At 46.1% G+C, this 17,803-nt stretch overlaps 1 protein-coding gene across 1 annotated transcript; it reads right to left on the bottom strand.

Moving 5' to 3' along the window:
• Positions 1-6,012: 6,012 nt before the first annotated feature.
• On the bottom strand, positions 6,013-17,492 carry ubtf (upstream binding transcription factor). Its single transcript, XM_087810043.1, has 20 exons — positions 17,073-17,492; positions 13,773-13,826; positions 13,313-13,485; positions 13,163-13,246; positions 11,350-11,505; positions 10,939-11,130; positions 10,763-10,873; positions 10,516-10,649; positions 10,310-10,451; positions 9,261-9,302; positions 9,085-9,192; positions 8,744-8,899; positions 8,535-8,675; positions 8,191-8,301; positions 8,037-8,125; positions 7,775-7,964; positions 7,667-7,714; positions 7,554-7,607; positions 7,364-7,474; positions 6,013-6,963 (listed from the first exon to the last, which is right to left on the bottom strand). The coding sequence occupies exons 1-20, from the start codon at positions 17,191-17,193 to the stop codon at positions 6,865-6,867; spliced, it is 2,316 nt and encodes a 771-aa protein (XP_087666169.1). The 5' UTR covers positions 17,194-17,492; the 3' UTR covers positions 6,013-6,864.
• Positions 17,493-17,803: the final 311 nt, after the last annotated feature.

The raw sequence follows: 17,803 nt of genomic DNA, 5'->3' as shown, positions 1-17,803 counted from the left end.
TAAAGCAGGGTACAGCTATTTGTGTAGCTTTAGCGCTTAACAAAGTGTTGCTATAGTAGAGACGCTAATGTAGATAAAGTGCCATCAAGTTGTTGAAGGATTTAACATTTAATGTGGTTAGGATGCTAACGTAGTAACTTACCTAGCTTAGCCAATGTCGTGACATTAGCATAAACATTGTGATCCCGCCCTTTTTGATGTAGCTCAGTCGAAATGTTAGCGTATTCGAGGTAACGTTTCAACACATGGAAGCTTAAATTTGTAACTAGCTTAGTTGTTAGCGAAACATCAAGATGTATAAGTTTGACCTAATTATTCATCAACAACTAGCCTAGCTACAAATGCTACACGTCACCAGGCGATAACCTCAGCAGTGACATGATAGCCTAGCTTACTCGGACATGAATAATAACAATATTAACAGAAGTGTAAATACATGTTGTTCAAAGTAGTAATAAAGACACTTTAATGTATATTTGTAGTGAAGTTAGCATCGTTGCAATGCTAACGATGAACACGTGTTAGCATATGCTATTCATGGCAGGTTTATCGACAATAGATCAAACATGTAGTTCATCATGATTGACAGTTATTTTCCTTTATAAAACAAACATTTATCATGAGAGTTAAACACATTGAGATGCTAACATTCGTTTGTGTTAGCATCACAAGATTAGCTAATGAGTAAATAAACCTTTAAACAACTGATAATAAGCTGTTTTAAATACATTTTAATATGAAAATAATGATACATTCAGTAAATCTTTTTCATTCGTCCTCATATACTTCTCATATAATTATATACTTCTTCATACCATGTTGTTCAGTTCAGCTGGAAGATCATCCCCTGAAGACCTGGATCCACAGTTCAAAACATCGCGTGTGACATTTGTGTGTGTGTGTGTGTGTGTACGTGTGCGTCCGTGTGTGTGTGTGTGTACAACGCTTTATATAATGTACATGGTTGCGTGCAACATGCATGTCACATGACTAGTGTGCTGCTTCTACTTGATGCTATAAATAGTACAAGATGAGGCATGTGAGCGGATCAAGTAAGTACTGAGAGTGTGTTTGTGTGTTTTAAGTGTGTGTATTTGTGTGTTTCAAGTGTGTGTATTTGTGTGTTTCAAGTGTGTGTAATCGTGTGTTTCAAGTGTGTGTATTTGTGTGTGTGTAAGCGTGTGTGTGTGTTTGTGTGTGTGAGTGTCATGAGTGTTGGGCAAAGTATAGATCTGTGTGTTGTCATCACTCAGCACAACAAGCACAAACACACACACCTGAGATACTAGTCTGTCTGTTAACATTGATCATGTGTGTGAGTCTGAAGGTACATCTGGACAAAGTAATATGTTGAGGAATCTGTCGTCCTTCAAGTGTCTAACTACTGCTTCAGAAACCTCCATGCTTGACCAATCACAGCAGAGTGGGTGTGGTTATGGTCAACAAGATTTCATCTCCAGAAAGTTTTTTTTTTTAAATGGGCGGAGCTTAAGATCTGGAACTGCAGGAGTTCAGACAAAAGCAGTCGAGCTGACTCTGACTGGATTCACTGCACGACAGTACTGTGTGTGTGTAGTCATGCGTTTGTTTGTGTATGTAATTAGGTATGTGTACAATATTTCTGGTTGTGTACTTGTGCAGACGCAGGAAGATGTCGACACATAAAAAACAGTGTGCGTATGTGTGTGTGTCATGTGTGTGCATGTTTGTGTGTGTGTGTGTGGTGTGTAGTCAGGGGGGGTGCAGGGGAATCCCGTCGAGCCACAGCTTCTCTATTGTTTACTGAACTTCTCTCACTTCCTGTTTGCCCCCCCCCACTTCCTACCTGTCGTCTTGACGACACAATAACAAGATCATAAATATTTCTCTTCATCCTCAAACTCTATATTTATATGATGATTGTCTAAAGATAACGACAGCTGCGCTCATGGCTACAGTCGCGTTATGTGGAGGATTCTGCCGAGCGAGTCTGGACCAGGTTGTGAAGGTTTAACATTATAGGCTCGAGGAAGTGATGACTCGTCAGTATCTGCTGGTCATAATGTTATGGATGATTTTCTTCATTCATTTAAGTGAAACGTAACGAGTCTCCACTACCATCGTTACGATGACGGACGTCTTCTCTCTTCCACTCCATCGTCCTCGCTCTTCATCCCCCGCTTTTACGGCGTCGTTACGCTTCGTCTCGTCGCGGGACCGTCGCGCTAATGGCTGCTGCTAATGTGAGAAGCTAATGTTCCCGCGACGACAATATCCTGAGCTAACAGCACAGATGACGGATCGACAGACCATAAAGAAGAATGATGGTCTCCAGGGAGAGATGATGCAGGTCTGCATGAACGTTTGTATCACACCCTGAGTTGATGAACAGGAGAGAGATGAGGAAGAGAGATGAAGAAGAGAGATGAAGAAGAAGAGATGATGATGAAAAGAGAGATGGAGAAGAGATGATGAAGAAGAAGAGATGATGAAAAGAGAGATGAAGAAGAAGAGAGATGAAGAGGAAGAGAGAGATGAAGAAGAAGAGAGATGATGAAGAAGAAGAGAGAGATGAAGAAGAGATGATGAAAAAGAGAGATGATGTAGAAGAAGAGAGATGATGAAGAAGAAGAAAGATGATGAAGAAGAGAGATGAAGAAGAGAGAGATGAAGAAGAGAGATGAAGAAGAGAGGAAGAAGAGAGAGGATGAAGAAGAAGAGAGATGATGAAGAAGAGAGAGATGAAGAGAGAGATGAAGAAGAAGAAGAGAGAGATGAAGAAGAAGAGAGCCACATGCTAGCTGCTAAATACTATCTGCCACATGCTAGCTGCCACATTCTAGTTGCTACATACTAGGTGCCACGTGCTAGTTGCTAAATACTAGCTGCTACATGTTAGCTGCCACATACTAGCTGCTACATGCTAGTTGCTAAATACTAGCTGCTACATGTTAGCTTCCAAATACTAGCTTCTACATGCTAGTTGCTAAATACTAGCTGCCACATGCTAGCTGATAAATACTAGTGCTGTGTCTCAAATCGCATACTTCTCTTAGTATACTAGAAGTAAGTATGCATCAGGATAGTGTACGTACTAACTAGTAACTAATCCTCCACAGATAGTTTGTCTCAAATCAAACTCTGATGCTACTCACTAACAGGAAATGACGCGACAGCTTCTTCTTCTATTTAACGATCAACCAGCTGTAGGAACACTATCGCCACCTACTGGCAGCACGTTTTGCAAGTTTGGAAGAGGAAATAAAGAAAAAATATGAGAACCAAAATATTAGCGAGATATTTAAGCTGGTATCAGCACCGAAGACGCGTCATCCTCGTACTGCTTCTGAAAATACACCTGTACGTATATGAATAAATATATATATATATATATATATATGAAGTAACTTCCGTTTACAACGTCACTAAGATGGCAGTCGTTTAGTGTAGAAAGTGCCCATCGATCCATACTCAGTTTTGTGGGCGTTTTAGTGACAATTTAGTGTGCATGGCGCACTAAATTTCGTATACTAAGAATTGAGACGCACTTACGCATTAAAAATACTAACTTTGAGTACTTAAGTATGCAATTTGAGACACATGCTGTGTCTTAAATCGCATACTACTCTTAGTATGCTAGAAGTTAGTATGCATCAGTTTAGTGTACGTACTAACTAGTACGCAAATTCTCCACAGATAGTATGTCTCAAATCAAACTCTGCTGCTACACACTAACCGGAAATCACATGACAGCTTCTTCTTCTACTTCTATTTAACGATGTTTCAACCAGCTGTTTGAACGCTATCGCCACCTGCTGGCAGCACGTTTTGCAACTTTGGAAAAATAAATAAAGAAAAAATATGAGAATCTAAATAATCGCGAGATATTTAAACTGGTATCAGCAGTGAAGACGTGTTTATCCTCCTACTGCTGCGGAAAATGCACCTGTAAGTATATGAATATATATGCATTTATATATGACGTAACTTCCGTTTAAAACGTCACTAAGATGGCGGCTGTTTAGTGTGGTTAGTGTCCATCGAACCATGCTCAGTTTTGTGGGCGTGTTAGTACGCCAATTTAGTGTGCATGGCGCACTAAATTTCGCATACTAAGAATTGAGACGCACTAACGCACTAAAAATACTAACTTTTAGTATGCTAGTATGCGACACAGCAACAGCATAGCTGTCACATGCTAGCTGCTACATACTAGCTGCCACATGCTAGCAGCTAAATACTAGCTGCTACATACTACATACTAGCTGCTACATACTACATACTAGCAGCTACATGCTACATACTACATACTAGCTGCTACATGCTAGATGCTACATACTGACACCATAATATGTTCATGTCTGAACTGAAAATCCTCAACATCATATACATAGTAATAGTTATTAGTAAAGATGTTTCAGGGTCACAATCAAAACACAGTTAAATATAAACTTTAAAAGATCAACATGAGACAAACAAGAGTCTCAGAAGAAACTAGTGGTAGTTTAAGTAGTAGTTCTAGCACATATAGTATTAGGTTTGAAGTAGTACAGTGAAGGCTTCGCGATGCGTTCAAGGCCTGAGAGAAGACGATGAAAGAGTGAAAGGATTTCAAACTTCTGCTCAGGGTCACCCGAGGTTCCTGCGCCAGGTCGATCTTCTCCACCACCTTCGTGCGAAGCGTTCGTTCGGCGCCACCTGCAACAGGAAGTGGCGAGCTGGCGAGAGATGCCGATCAGACTGATGCGCCCGCAGACCAGAGGAAGACGATTACCCACAAGTCACTTCCTCGTGGCTGTCACGCCATCAGGCCCGACGAGGGTCACGTGTTCGCGTCCCGCTTGAGACCTCGGCTCCTCCATGACGACAACTAAAGAAACGGTGTGTTCGTAAGAGCTTGAGACCTCGGCTCCTTCATGACGACATCTAAAGAAACGGTGTGTTCGTAAGAGCTTGAGACCTTGGCTCCTTCATGACGACATCTAAAGAAACGGTGTGTTCGTAAGAGCCAGACTTTCTTCACAGAATCTTCCACTCAAACGATCTTTTATCTTAATTGTGGTGTTTGTCTTAGACTTGTTAACGTTTGTATAAATGTTCGTTGTTGTTCCACAGGTCACCATGGCAACAGGAAGACTATCGCACATGTCAAGCTAGCAGGAGTAGCAGCGTCAATGCTAACAAAGCTAACGAAGGCAACTCTTGCGTCAACATATGAAACCAGTTCATTGAACGATAGTTGAACGTGAACTAAACTTTATTACTGATAAGCTTCTGTGAACTAGTTTAGTATTTTAACATATACTTGTTTGTTTACAATAATGATGACAAATGTCCAATAGTTTGATACGATGATCAATAATCTTTGGTTTGATTCTATTAAAAAGCTTGTAGTTCGTATCTAGAAAAACTACTTTGAACTAGTTCATGTTGAAAGTCAACTTAAGCAACACTTTTATGTTTATGTACACAAACTTATATGTTTTTATACACACACTTTTACATTTCTACTGTTCAAGAGTCAAACATCTGAACGAGAAGAAAAGTTTGATTAAGGTTTAAATCAAAGACTGAACGAACTAAACAGCAGTCAGTGAAGGTCAATAGTCTGAAGGGGGATCAATAGTCTGAAGAGTGGGGTCAATAGTCTGAAGGGGGGGCCAATAGTCTGAAGAGTGGGGTCAATAGTCTGAAGGGGGGGTCAATAGTCTGAAGGGGGATCAATAGTCTGAAGAGTGGGGTCAATAGTCTGAAGGGGGGGGTCAATAGTCTGAAGGGGGATCAATAGTCTGAAGAGTGGGGTCAATAGTCTGAAGGGGGGGTCAATAGTCTGAAGGGGGATCAATAGTCTGAAGAGTGGGGTCAATAGTCTGAAGGGGGGGTCAATAGTCTGAAGGGGAGGTGGGGGGGTCAGTAGTTTGAAGGGGGATCAATAATCTGAAGGGGGGGGGTCAGTAGACTGAAGGGGGTCAAAGGTTTGAAGGGTGTCAATAGTTTGAAGGGGGGTCAGTTGTTTAAGGGGGTCAGTGACGGTGAGTTTCAATCCTTTATTTGCTGAAATACTTGAACTACAGGGACACGGGCTCAGCTCTAGAAAACATGTTCAGCAGTACAAACTTGTAAAGCGTGTTTTAAACATCTCTGTACAAACCAACCAAAGACCCGACAGTGAACCCCAAGATAACAGACCCCCCCACCCCCCCAGAACGTCACACACGGGATACAAAAAAAGGTATTTACAAAACTCCAGTGGAGTCTGGCTGGTTTCAGTCGAGAAAATTCATGTGACGCCACGTCTGAAGGTCTCACACACACGTGCACGTCCACACGTGCACGCCCACACACACACACACACAGGACTGATGCATAAGTGCACACTTTTTTGGGATCAGCATCTGGTTCAGTCCAAACTTTCAAAGAAATTAAAACCGTCATTCATCCTACTGGTGACGCCGCGCGTAGCGAAGCATCGAGAACGGGGGATGAGGACGAGTGCAGCTCCGTCACAGAAACAATTAAAAGTTAACGAGTTGAACAACAGAACCAAAGGAAATCCTAGTGAATAGAAAAATAGATTCTGGACCTGGAGATAAAACACATCGGATATAAAAGAGAAAAACGTTCAAACATGGCTTGATTTGTTTTGATCCGAAAGAATAAAATCTGCACAAACGAGAACGAATGTTTTGGATCCATTTATAAAAAAAGGAAAAACATTCTGAAGAGTGAAAAACTCCCTCGATCTTTGGCTGCGAAGCCTCAACCTTCTTCTTCTTCTTCTTCTTACGACGATAAAACAGAAAATAAAAACACGTGTTTGTACAAAAGGACAGGGAGGTGGCGCCCTCTGGTGGTGGCTCAGCGATGCTCGGTTCCTTCTCGCGGTCAGTCCGAGTCCGAGTCAGACGAGCTGTCAGAGTTCGACTCGCTGCTGCTGTCGTCAGACTGGTTCTCCTTCTCGTCCTCGTCCTCGTCCCCCTCGTTCTGCGGGCGGTTTTCACACGTTTAACCGAGAGACTCGAATAATGCGCTCTTAGATGTTGTGACTGACATCTAGTGGCCAAATAAGCGAACAGCACAAAAACATCAGTTTTTTACTTAAATATTTGAAACATTCTTTAATTATCTCGTAAGTTTGTTTGATTTATTCACTCGTCTGGATTCATCTAAATTATTATCCGACATTCTTGGAGAACTTCAATCCGTTTGAGTCACTGGCGACATCTAGTGGCCAAACAAACGAACAGCACATACTTTTCTATGAAAATGTATTTGATATTTCTGTGGGTTTTGACTGAATATATGTCGATGAAAACATCAAGTGAGCTTTAAAAACATCAACTACTTGTTTCTTGTATTGAAAGACATCGAAGTCTCTACTCACTTCGTCGTCGTCGTCCTCGTCGCTGCTGCTGGAGGAGCTTCCGTCTGAAGAAGCCTTCTCGCGCTCGTCCTCCTCGTCGTCCTCGTCCTCGTCTTCCTCCTCGTCCGTCTCCTGAGAACATTCAGGGTTAGACTCGACTCGTGGTCCAGACCCGTGGACCAGACCCGTGGTCCGGACTCCTAACACTCACAGATTTCTTGATCTTGGCGGCAGGACCTCCTGGTTTGGCAGCAGGTCTTCTCTTCTGGAGACGAGAAATGAAAAGATGAGCGTTGGCTCTGGACTCAGGTGTGGCGGGCTCACCTGTGAGGTGTACTCCTTGTACGTGTTGCGCTCTTGTGAGGTCAGACTCTGTGAAGAACGAAGGTGTTTGAGTCACGACACCACGACGCCGCCGCCATCACGACTCACCTGCAGCCACTGAGCCAGCAGGACCTTGTACTCGCGCTGCTTCTCCTCGGCGATCTTCTTGTAGCGGTCCTTGTCCTTCAGAGGTAACCTCTGCCAGCGGCCGCCGATCTCCGTCATGCGCTCCTTCATGGGCAGATGGTTGAGCTCGCCGTTGGACAGCATCTCCTGAGAGAACTTCTGATAGCCGTTCCTGTGACCAGAGACACGGGTTGACCTTTGACCCTGGACAGACGCGTTCAGCCGGACTCAAAGAGGAACCTACGACGGAGGTCTTTTGGGTTCTCCCTCGAACTTCATCTTCTTGACGGGCGTGATGGTGACAGCAGGAGCACGCATCTCACACAAGTCTCTCTGTGGAGCAGAAGAACCGTTTAGATGTTTCAGTCTCACGTCAACACCTGAGCCTTCTCTCAGACCTCGTATCGTTTCTGGTCCTCCGCCGCCTTCTTGATCCACATGATCTTCTCCTTCTTCTCCATGGTCACCCAGGTCGCCTCCATGGCCTTCTCCGCCTTCGGTCTGTCGCTCTGAGGACAACACGACGCGCGTGAACCCAAGAACCTTCTCATGCCTTCACTCGTAAACAGAAGAAGTCATGTTTCCGAACAACATCTTGAAGATTCAAAGATAAGGTCCAGGTAAAAAAATTCTAAATGCTAATCACGTTAGCATGTGGATGCTAAGCTAATGTTAGCATTTCAGCTCCATTATTAACAGAGAAGCTCGATGAGGTCCATCATGTGGTGGCAGCTCGTGTTACCTTGAACCTGGCCAGGTAGTCTCCGATGACGCTCTGCTGCCAGATGTCCTGCGCCGTCTTGGGCGGGTCTGGGAGACGATTGCGATCGTCCTTCTTCTCCGACTCGGCCTTCAGCACCATCTCCAGACGCTTGTACTTCTCCTGCAAGTCACATGTTCAGAGCGACCAACACTGGGGGGGGGGGGGGGGGGGGGGGGGTCTCCACGCACCTTCTTCTTGTCCGGCAGCTCGTTCCACATGCGGGCCAGCAGCCGGGTCAGCTCGCTCTCGGCCAGGTCGGGACGTTCCTGCTGCAGTTTTGGACGTTTCTCCTCGGAGAAGATGAACATGGCGGAGATGGGTCTTTTGGGTTTTTCTGCAGCGACCTTGAGATGGAAAACCATTGATACAGCTTCAAATCTACACACATTTTACAAGGAAGGACAAACGTATCCACAGTTGACAAGTGTTTAAACGGCTTCAGTTGAACTTCCTGTTTGTAAAGAATGATTTTCATCAACTCGTCCAGATTTAACTTGTAAATAAGACGTGTTTTGAATCTGTCACTCACGGCTGGTTTGGAGTTTTTCTTTTTCGCCGCAGTACTGTTGGCTCCGCCTCGCCTGAACCCCGGCTTCTCCTCTCCCAGAACCCTCTGCTGCTCCTCCGCCGACAGGCTCTACAGCGGGAGAGTAGAGCATGAATATATGAAGAAGACGCGACGGAGAGAGAAGAGAAAGAACTTACGCTGAGGAATCTGTTCATCTCTATCTCGTAGTCTTTCTTCCTCTGTGGAGAGAAGAGAAACATTTAAGCTTTTTTTTCCATGTTTGTGTTACAGTTAAACTTCCGGCCTCTAGATGGCAGCAGTCGTTACATCCTACGCAGCTACAGGAAGAATAATGACTGAGGACGAGAGGATACAGTGAGTTCAACAGCTTTTAAAGCCGATGTTTGGACATATTTTGGTTTGAAAACAAATGAAAGCAGTTACGACTTCGTCAAGAGTCATGTGGTCTGTAAATACTACAACACCAGAGTCAACTACTGGACAATACTACACATATATACTTGTTACTAAACTATCACAAAACCAGAGTCAAGTACTGGACAATACTACACATATATACTTGTTACTAAACTATCACAAAACCAGAGTCAAGTACCGGACAATATTACACATATATTCTTGTTACTACACTGTCACAACACCAGAGTCAAGTAATGGACAATACTACACATATATACTTGCTACTACACTATCACAACACCAGAGTCAAGTACTGGACAATACTACACATATATACTTGTTACTACACTATCACAACACCAGAGTCAAGTACTGGACAATACTACACATATATACTTGTTACTACACTATCACAACACCAGAGTCAAGTACTGGACAATACTACATATATATAATTGCTACTACACTATCACAACACCAGAGTCAAGGGCTGGACAATACTACACATATATACTTGCTACTACACTATCACAACACCAGAGTCAAGTACTGGACAATACTACACATATATACTTGCTACTACACTATCACAACACCAGAGTCAAGTACTGGACAATACTACACATATATACTTGCTACTACAACATCACAACACCAGAGTCAAGTACTGGACAATACTACACATTAGATGAACAATGCAGACGCTCTGATCTTTTGACTCTCCACTGACATCAGACCCTCCCTCTGGCAGATCGATCAACCGTTAGATCTTTGAGACGACAGGAAGTTCTGTGATCAGACACTGGTGATGCGTTCAAGGTCTCACCTGTTCGCAGCGTTTCTGGTAGGCGTCCTTCTCCTGCTGCTTCAGCAGCTTCCACCTCTGACTGCACATCACCATGCGCTCGGTGCTCGGCACGTCCTTCATGCTGGACATCAGCTCGGCGCAGAACATGGAGTAGCCGTTCCTGAGAGGACAGAGATGTTGATGAAGGACCGGCAGGAGGTCGACGCCCGTCAGCTCGGACTCACGGAGGAGGTTTGTCGGGTCGACCGTCAGACTTGTCCTTCAGGTGTCGCTCGGCCTTGGTGAGTGTGGACTTGACGATGTCGTCCTGCGTCATGTTGAGCTCCGGGTGCTGCTGGATGTATTCTCTCATGGTCTCCTGCAGGACCAGACTCAGGTGAGACCAGATCACACGTCCAACTAGTCGCACGAGTATCGTGTTCCATCAACACTGGATACTTCTGACAACTGTCAACATCACTCCTGCTTCACCTCGTACAGCTTCTTCAGGTCCAGAGACTTCGCGATCCACTTGAGCCTCTTCTTGTCCGACAGCAGCGTCCACTGTTTTCCCAAACTGTCCTTGATGTCCTTGGTGGTCGCCTGGGGACGAGAAGCTGGATCAGATCGAACCGTCGACTCACGAGCGAGCGACGTGTGCGACTCACGTCCGGGTGGGTCTTGAGGAAGGCCTTCTTCTCGTGGGTGTACCAGAGCTGCTGTGGCGTCCTGGGCTTCTCCGGGACGTTGGAGCCCTTCTTGGCGATGTTCTCCATGAGGTCCGGGTGGTCCTCCCTGAACTTCGTCATGCTGTGACCGAACGTTTCTTTGTCTCGCAAAAAGTCGTCCACGTACTTTTTCTGTCAAAAAATGTAAATATTTTTGTCAAGTGCATGAAGGTTCTTCTCATTCGACCTTGACTTGTTTAACTTCTACCAACATCTCATGTTTTTAAGAACGATCGTGAGTCTTCATCACTGAACGTAGCAATGCTAACCGGGTTAGCATTTGGATGCTAGGTGCTAATGTTAGCCTCAGATTCAGTTCATCACTAGCATCAACCATCAATGGAGTCTGACCTTCTTCTTGTCCGGCAGCTCTCTGTACTTCATGGACAGGATCTTGGTCAGGTCCAGGTTGCTCATCTCAGGATGTAGCTTCGCGTACTTCGCTCGTTTCTCCATGAAGAAGCGGAAATATGGAGTCAGAGGCTTCTTGGGGAAGTCGGGGTGTTTCTGTGGAGGACAGAGGAGGGTCAGGACCAGTGAGGAGGACAGAGGAGGGTCAGGACACGTGTGGAGGACAGAGGAGGGTCAGGACACATGTGGAGGACAGAGGAGGGTCAGGACACGTGTGGAGGACAGAGGAGGGTCAGGACACGTGTGGAGGACAGAGGAGGGTCAGGACACGTGTGGAGGACAGAGGAGGGTCAGGACACGTGAGGAGCACAGAGGAGGGTCAGGACACGTGTGGGGGACAGAGGAGGGTCAGGACACGTGTGGAGGACAGAGGAGGGTCAGGACCAGTGAGGAGGACAGAGGAGGGTCAGGACACGTGTGGAGGACAGAGGAGGGTCAGAACACGTGTGGAGGACAGAGGAGGGTCAGGACACGTGAGGAGGACAGAGGAGGGTCAGAACACGTGTGGAGGACAGAGGAGGGTCAGGACACGTGTGGAGGACAGAGGAGGGTCAGGACACGTGTGGAGGACAGAGGAGGGTCAGGACACGTGAGGAGCACAGAGGAGGGTCAGGACACGTGTGGGGGACAGAGGAGGGTCAGGACACGTGTGGAGGACAGAGGAGGGTCAGGACCAGTGAGGAGGACAGAGGAGGGTCAGGACACGTGTGGAGGACAGAGGAGGGTCAGAACACGTGTGGAGGACAGAGGAGGGTCAGGACACGTGAGGAGGACAGAGGAGGGTCAGAACACGTGTGGAGGACAGAGGAGGGTCAGGACACGTGTGGAGGACAGAGGAGGGTCAGGACACGTGTGGAGGACAGAGGAGGGTCAGGACACGTGAGGAGCACAGAGGAGGGTCAGGACACGTGTGGGGGACAGAGGAGGGTCAGGACACGTGTGGAGGACAGAGGAGGGTCAGGACCAGTGAGGAGGACAGAGGAGGGTCAGGACACGTGTGGAGGACAGAGGAGGGTCAGAACACGTGTGGAGGACAGAGGAGGGTCAGGACACGTGTGGAGGACAGAGGAGGGTCAGGACACGTGAGGAGGACAGAGGAGGGTCAGGACACGTGAGGAGGACAGAGGAGGGTCAGGACACGTGTGGAGGACAGAGGAGGGTCAGGACACGTGAGGAGGACAGAGGAGGGTCAGGACACGTGTGGAGGACAGAGGAGGGTCAGGACACGTGTGGAGGACAGAGGAGGGTCAGGACACGTGTGGAGGACAGAGGAGGGTCAGGACACGTGAGGAGGACAGAGGAGGGTCAGGACACGTGTGGAGGACAGAGGAGGGTCAGGACACGTGTGGAGGACAGAGGAGGGTCAGGACACGTGAGGAGGACAGAGGAGGGTCAGGACACGTGTGGAGGACAGAGGAGGGTCAGAACACGTGTGGAGGACAGAGGAGGGTCAGGACACGTGTGGAGGACAGAGGAGGGTCAGGACACGTGTGGAGGACAGAGGAGGGTCAGGACACGTGTGGAGGACAGAGGAGGGTCAGGACACGTGTGGAGGACAGAGGAGGGTCAGGACACGTGAGGAGGACAGAGGAGGGTCAGGAGACGTGAGGAGGACAGAGGAGGGTCAGGACACGTGTGGAGGACAGAGGAGGGTCAGGACACGTGTGGAGGACAGAGGAGGGTCAGGACACGTGTGGATGACAGAGGAGGGTCAGGACACGTGTGGAGGACAGAGGAGGGTCAGGAGTCGTACCTTGAGTTTCTTCCCCTTGTACGGGTTCTTGATGTAGTCCTGAGCGTCGAAGATCAGCTCCGTCAGAGTCCTGAACTTACGGATCTTTGTTGAGAACCAGAAGAAGAAGTGAGTGAAGGAGAAGGGATGGAAGGAGCGTCGTGGTCTCACCTCCTTCGACACCTCCAGCCACTTCTGTTTGCACATCTCTGCCGTGAACGAGTTGAAGGCCACTTTCTTCCAGTCCAGGTGCGACTCGGACGTCTTGTACTTGGTGAGGTCCTTCAGGGGGAGCGCCACCTTCATGAGGTCCAGCAGTCGTAAGAGGTCATCCTGCGCCCACACTGACACACAAGAGCACATGGTTCATACATAACCCTGGTTCTGACGCTACAGTCACCACAAGATGTTTTCTTCAAATCAAGCCAGTAGGAAACACTGAACGAACTGATCTACTGGCTTCAAGTCTTAAGAAGGAAATTCAATTATATTTGTCGTCTTTCATTTTGCCGTTTGCACAAGAAATTAAACGTGAATTTAGAAAGTTTATATACTGAATAAATAAGTGAATTAAAATGTCCACAGTAACAATAATGTGGATTTAAAACATGTTTAAAGTGTTTTCTGTCACCTTGGTCTTGGGATGTTGCCTCCATCATCTGTCCATTCATTTGTATCCTGAAACCTGCAAACAAGAAATCATCTTAGAAACAAACACACACGAAAGATGCAACAAGAAATCATCTTAGAAACAAACACACACTAAAGATGCAACAAGAAATCATCTTAGAAACAAACACTAATGACTCAACAAGAAATCGTCTTATAAACAAACACTAATGACTTAACAAGAAATCGTCTTAGAAACAAACACTAATGACTCAACAAGAAATCGTCTTAGAAACAAACACTAATGACTTAACAAGAAATCGTCTTAGAAACAAACACTAATGACTTAACAAGAAATCGTCTTAGAAACAAACACTAATGACTTAACAAGAAATCGTCTTGGAAACAAACACTAATGACTCAACAAGAAATCATGGACATATTTTGGTTTGAAAACAATGAAAGTAGTTACGACTTTGTCAAGAGTCTGTAAATACTACAACACCAGAGTCAAGTACTGGACAATACTACACATATATACTTGTTACTACACTATCACAACAACAGAGTCAAGTACTGGACAATACTACACAAATATACTTAATACTACACTATCACAACACCAGAGTCAAGTACTGGACAATACTACACATATATACTTGTTACTACACTATCACAACACCAGAGTCAAGTACTGGACAATACTACACATATATACTTGTTACTACACTATCACAACACCAGAGTCAAGTACTGGACAATACTACACAAATATACTTGTTACTACACTATCACAACACCAGAGTCAAGTACTGGACAATACTACACAAATATACTTGTTACTACACTATCACAACACCAGAGTCAAGTACTGGACAATACTACACAAATATACTTGTTACTACACTATCACAACACCAGAGTCAAGTACTAGACAATACTACACAAATATACTTGTTACTACACTATCACAACACCAGAGTCAAGTACTAGACAATACTACACAAATATACTTGTTACTACACTATCACAACACCAGAGTCAAGTACTGGACAATACTACACCAATATACTTGTTACTACACTATCACAACACCAGAGTCAAGTACTGGACAATACTACACAAATATACTTGTTACTACACTATCACAACACCAGAGTCAAGTACTGGACAATACTACACATATACGTATACTTTTTCTACACTATCACAACACCAGAGTCAAGTACTGGACAATACTACACATATACGTATACTTGTTACTACTACTAAATCATCTTAGAAACAAACACTAAAGATTCAACAATAAATGATCTTAGAAACCAACGAACACTAAAGATTCAACAATAAATGATCTTATAAACAAACACTAAAGATTCAACAATAAATGATCTTATAAACAAACACTAAAGATTCAACAATAAATGATCTTAGAAACAAACACTAAAGATTCAACAAGAAATCATCTTAGAAACAAACACTAAAGATTAAAAATAAATGATCTTAAAAACAAAAACTAAAGACGTAACAAGAAATGATCTTAGAAACAAACACTAAAGACTAAAGGTTCTGGTGTGTGTTTGAACGTGTCAGTGGCGCCTCCATGTTCTGATGGTTCTGTTCACTACACGCCCCTTAAACGTTCACGCTCATGGTGAGACAGTGTTTCTCTTGTGACGGCTTCAAATCTCAAATATCAACGAGAGGAGCCGCGAGTTCATCCGCGTCCTCGACGAACTGCTCGTCGCGGGATTTCACGCCATTATTGCGTTGAGTGTCGCGGACTCGCCGGAGAAAAAAAGCGACCATTTTCTCGCCCGGACCGAACATGGAGGCTCTGGAGCGGGGGGTTGGGGAGGATCCACGGGAGGATCCACGGAAGGAGGAAGCGAGTGGAGCAGCTGTGGGCGACCAGCTGACCGTGGATCTGCTCCACGAGGACGAGGACTGGAGTCTGGACAGTGAAGCGTCACCGGCGGAGCTTCAGCCCGTGACCCGCTCCAGTCCCGCAGAAAAAACCCTCGTATTCCCCTTAAACATCACCGAGGCACACAGGGCGGTCTCTGCGGGTGTTTGACTTCGCTCTTCTGGCTTCTCGCTCGGTGCTGCGGCGCATAATCGAGTGCATTCTTCATCGAGGCGTAGCCGACATGAGCTCCATGATGGCGGCTGTTGTTCTCTGCCCTTGATGGCCTCCAGCGGCGCTTCTCCAGTCTCGATTTTCTTCCGCCAACACACGCATTAAAGCCTTAAAACACGCTTTTACTCGCATAACTCGACGTTTTACTCTCATGGAACACGATTTAAAACAGATTCCGCACATTTTAACATCGAAACGACAAAATCAACAAAACCTTCGTAAATGTATTTTTGGTTAAAAATCAGGAAAATCACGTTAAACGATGCGTGGTGTTTTAAATATATTTCCGTGGAATTATTTTCCGTTTTAGTCGAATATTTTAGCATTTTTCGGTCACGCGACGCGGTCCTCAAAATGTCCGGAAAACACACCACGTTCGCGGGCATCGAACTCTCGCTGGACCCCGCGTGAAAAAACCCTCGAAAATGGCGAAAATACCTCCACAAAACGGGCGAAAATGAATTAAATTCTATTGTCTCCGATCGCCCCGGAGCAGCCGAGTGTGTGCGCCCCGGAGAGGAGGCTCTGGAGCAGGAGCTCCGAGGCTGCTCGACGACCTACCGTGACGAGGTCCAGCGCTGCACTGCGAACCCCCAGAAAAGCAGCTTAAACCTGAACCCTGGGCGTCACGGGAGTGCGTCTCCCTCGACCCAGAAAGCGCTTGAGCGAGGGACAAGAAGGCGGGTTCTCTCGGCGCTGGTCGTCGGTGGTTCTGGGGCTACAGAGGAGAGAGAGGGGGAGAGAGAGGGCGGTGAGATATTAAACCCAGATCCCTGATGGCGGACGACACGGGCGGCGAGCTGTTCCGCCACCAGCCGCGTGGAGGTCTCGGCGACAGAAAAACACCGAATATTCATCCACAAACACACAATCGCTCCACAAACCGACCCGGTTTCGAGCGAAAACACCCGCAGAAGCGCCGGGGCTCGGTTCTTTTGGGCCGGAACACTATATTTAGCAGAGGGCGAGCGGCGCTCGTTCTGCCCGCGCTAGAGGACACGACACACGGATATGGCCGCCCTCGTCTGCTCGCCGGTTCTCGCCGGCGCGACGGCTCTAAGGTCCCGGGTGCGGGTGTAGAAATAGAACAATGGTGCTGGTGGTTCGTCGGTGAGATTCTCGCGGATGTTCGGCGCATTTATGGAGGTTTTTTTTCGCTGGAGCGGCCGCGGGGCTTCTTACCTGCTTCGCGGCTCTGTGGAGGAGGAAGGGGAGGGTTGTTCCAGCGCCAGCTCTGCGCCGTCCGCGCTCCTCGCTCCAGTCCCCGCAGAGACGCTCCTTCCCCCGCCTCCATCTCCTCCATCCACACTCTCGTCCTCCGCGGCCGCCCCTGGAGCTCCGTCCGCGGGGGTTTCGCGGCACTTGTTGGACGTGCTTCGCGGTGACAGTGTTGTGTCGGTTCTCGACGAGCGACGGAAAACTTTAATGTTGATGTTTGTGATTGTTGTGTTTGCGGCGACGTGTGTTTTGTTTGACAGCGACATGTTGCCTTCACGGCACCTCGTGTTTGTGGGCGGGGCCTGCAGGCGACCAATCACGTCCGTCCAGGAAGTACTAAACAGGAAAAAGTGTGATGCATTCACGTGCAGTCGGAGAGATGGGAGTAACTTTTTAAGTTGTTTACTCCAAATAATATTATTTATGTAATGTACGTTTATTGATATTGTTATGGAATAACAAAATAAACACATTTGAATAAAAAAAAATCTCGTTTTGTCTTAATTAAAAAAAAAAAAATCCACATTTAATGTCAATAAACAAACCAAAGACAATGAAATGTGAAAAAAAAGTTGAAAACAAACCTGCTTGAAGTTGACCCCAGAGGTTACACCTGGTTATTACCTCGACCTTCTTGTTGAATAAGTTATATGTACTTTATTCATCCAGTTAAATACTCTTTGAATGTTTAGTTA

The sequence above is a fragment of the Callionymus lyra genome, chromosome 15 (assembly GCF_982586985.1).
Source record: "Callionymus lyra chromosome 15, fCalLyr1.hap1.1, whole genome shotgun sequence".
NCBI lineage: Eukaryota > Metazoa > Chordata > Actinopteri > Syngnathiformes > Callionymidae > Callionymus > Callionymus lyra.
Note: the sequence above shows the minus strand (reverse complement) of the source record. Positions and strands in the feature narration are given on the sequence as shown.

Bases quoted from the DNA above. Each gene is read 5' to 3' on its own strand.
- ubtf (XM_087810043.1), bottom strand. From the start codon at position 17,193: ATGGAGGAGATGGAGGCGGGGGAAGGAGCGTCTCTGCGGGGACTGGAG. The intron at 11,131-11,349 runs GTCAGACTCCAT...ATTTTTTGACAG, and splicing joins AGCTGCCGGACAAGAAGAAG to AAAAAGTACGTGGACGACTT. The intron at 9,303-10,309 runs GTGAGACCTTGA...TTCTCTCCACAG, and splicing joins ACCAGAAACGCTGCGAACAG to AGGAAGAAAGACTACGAGAT.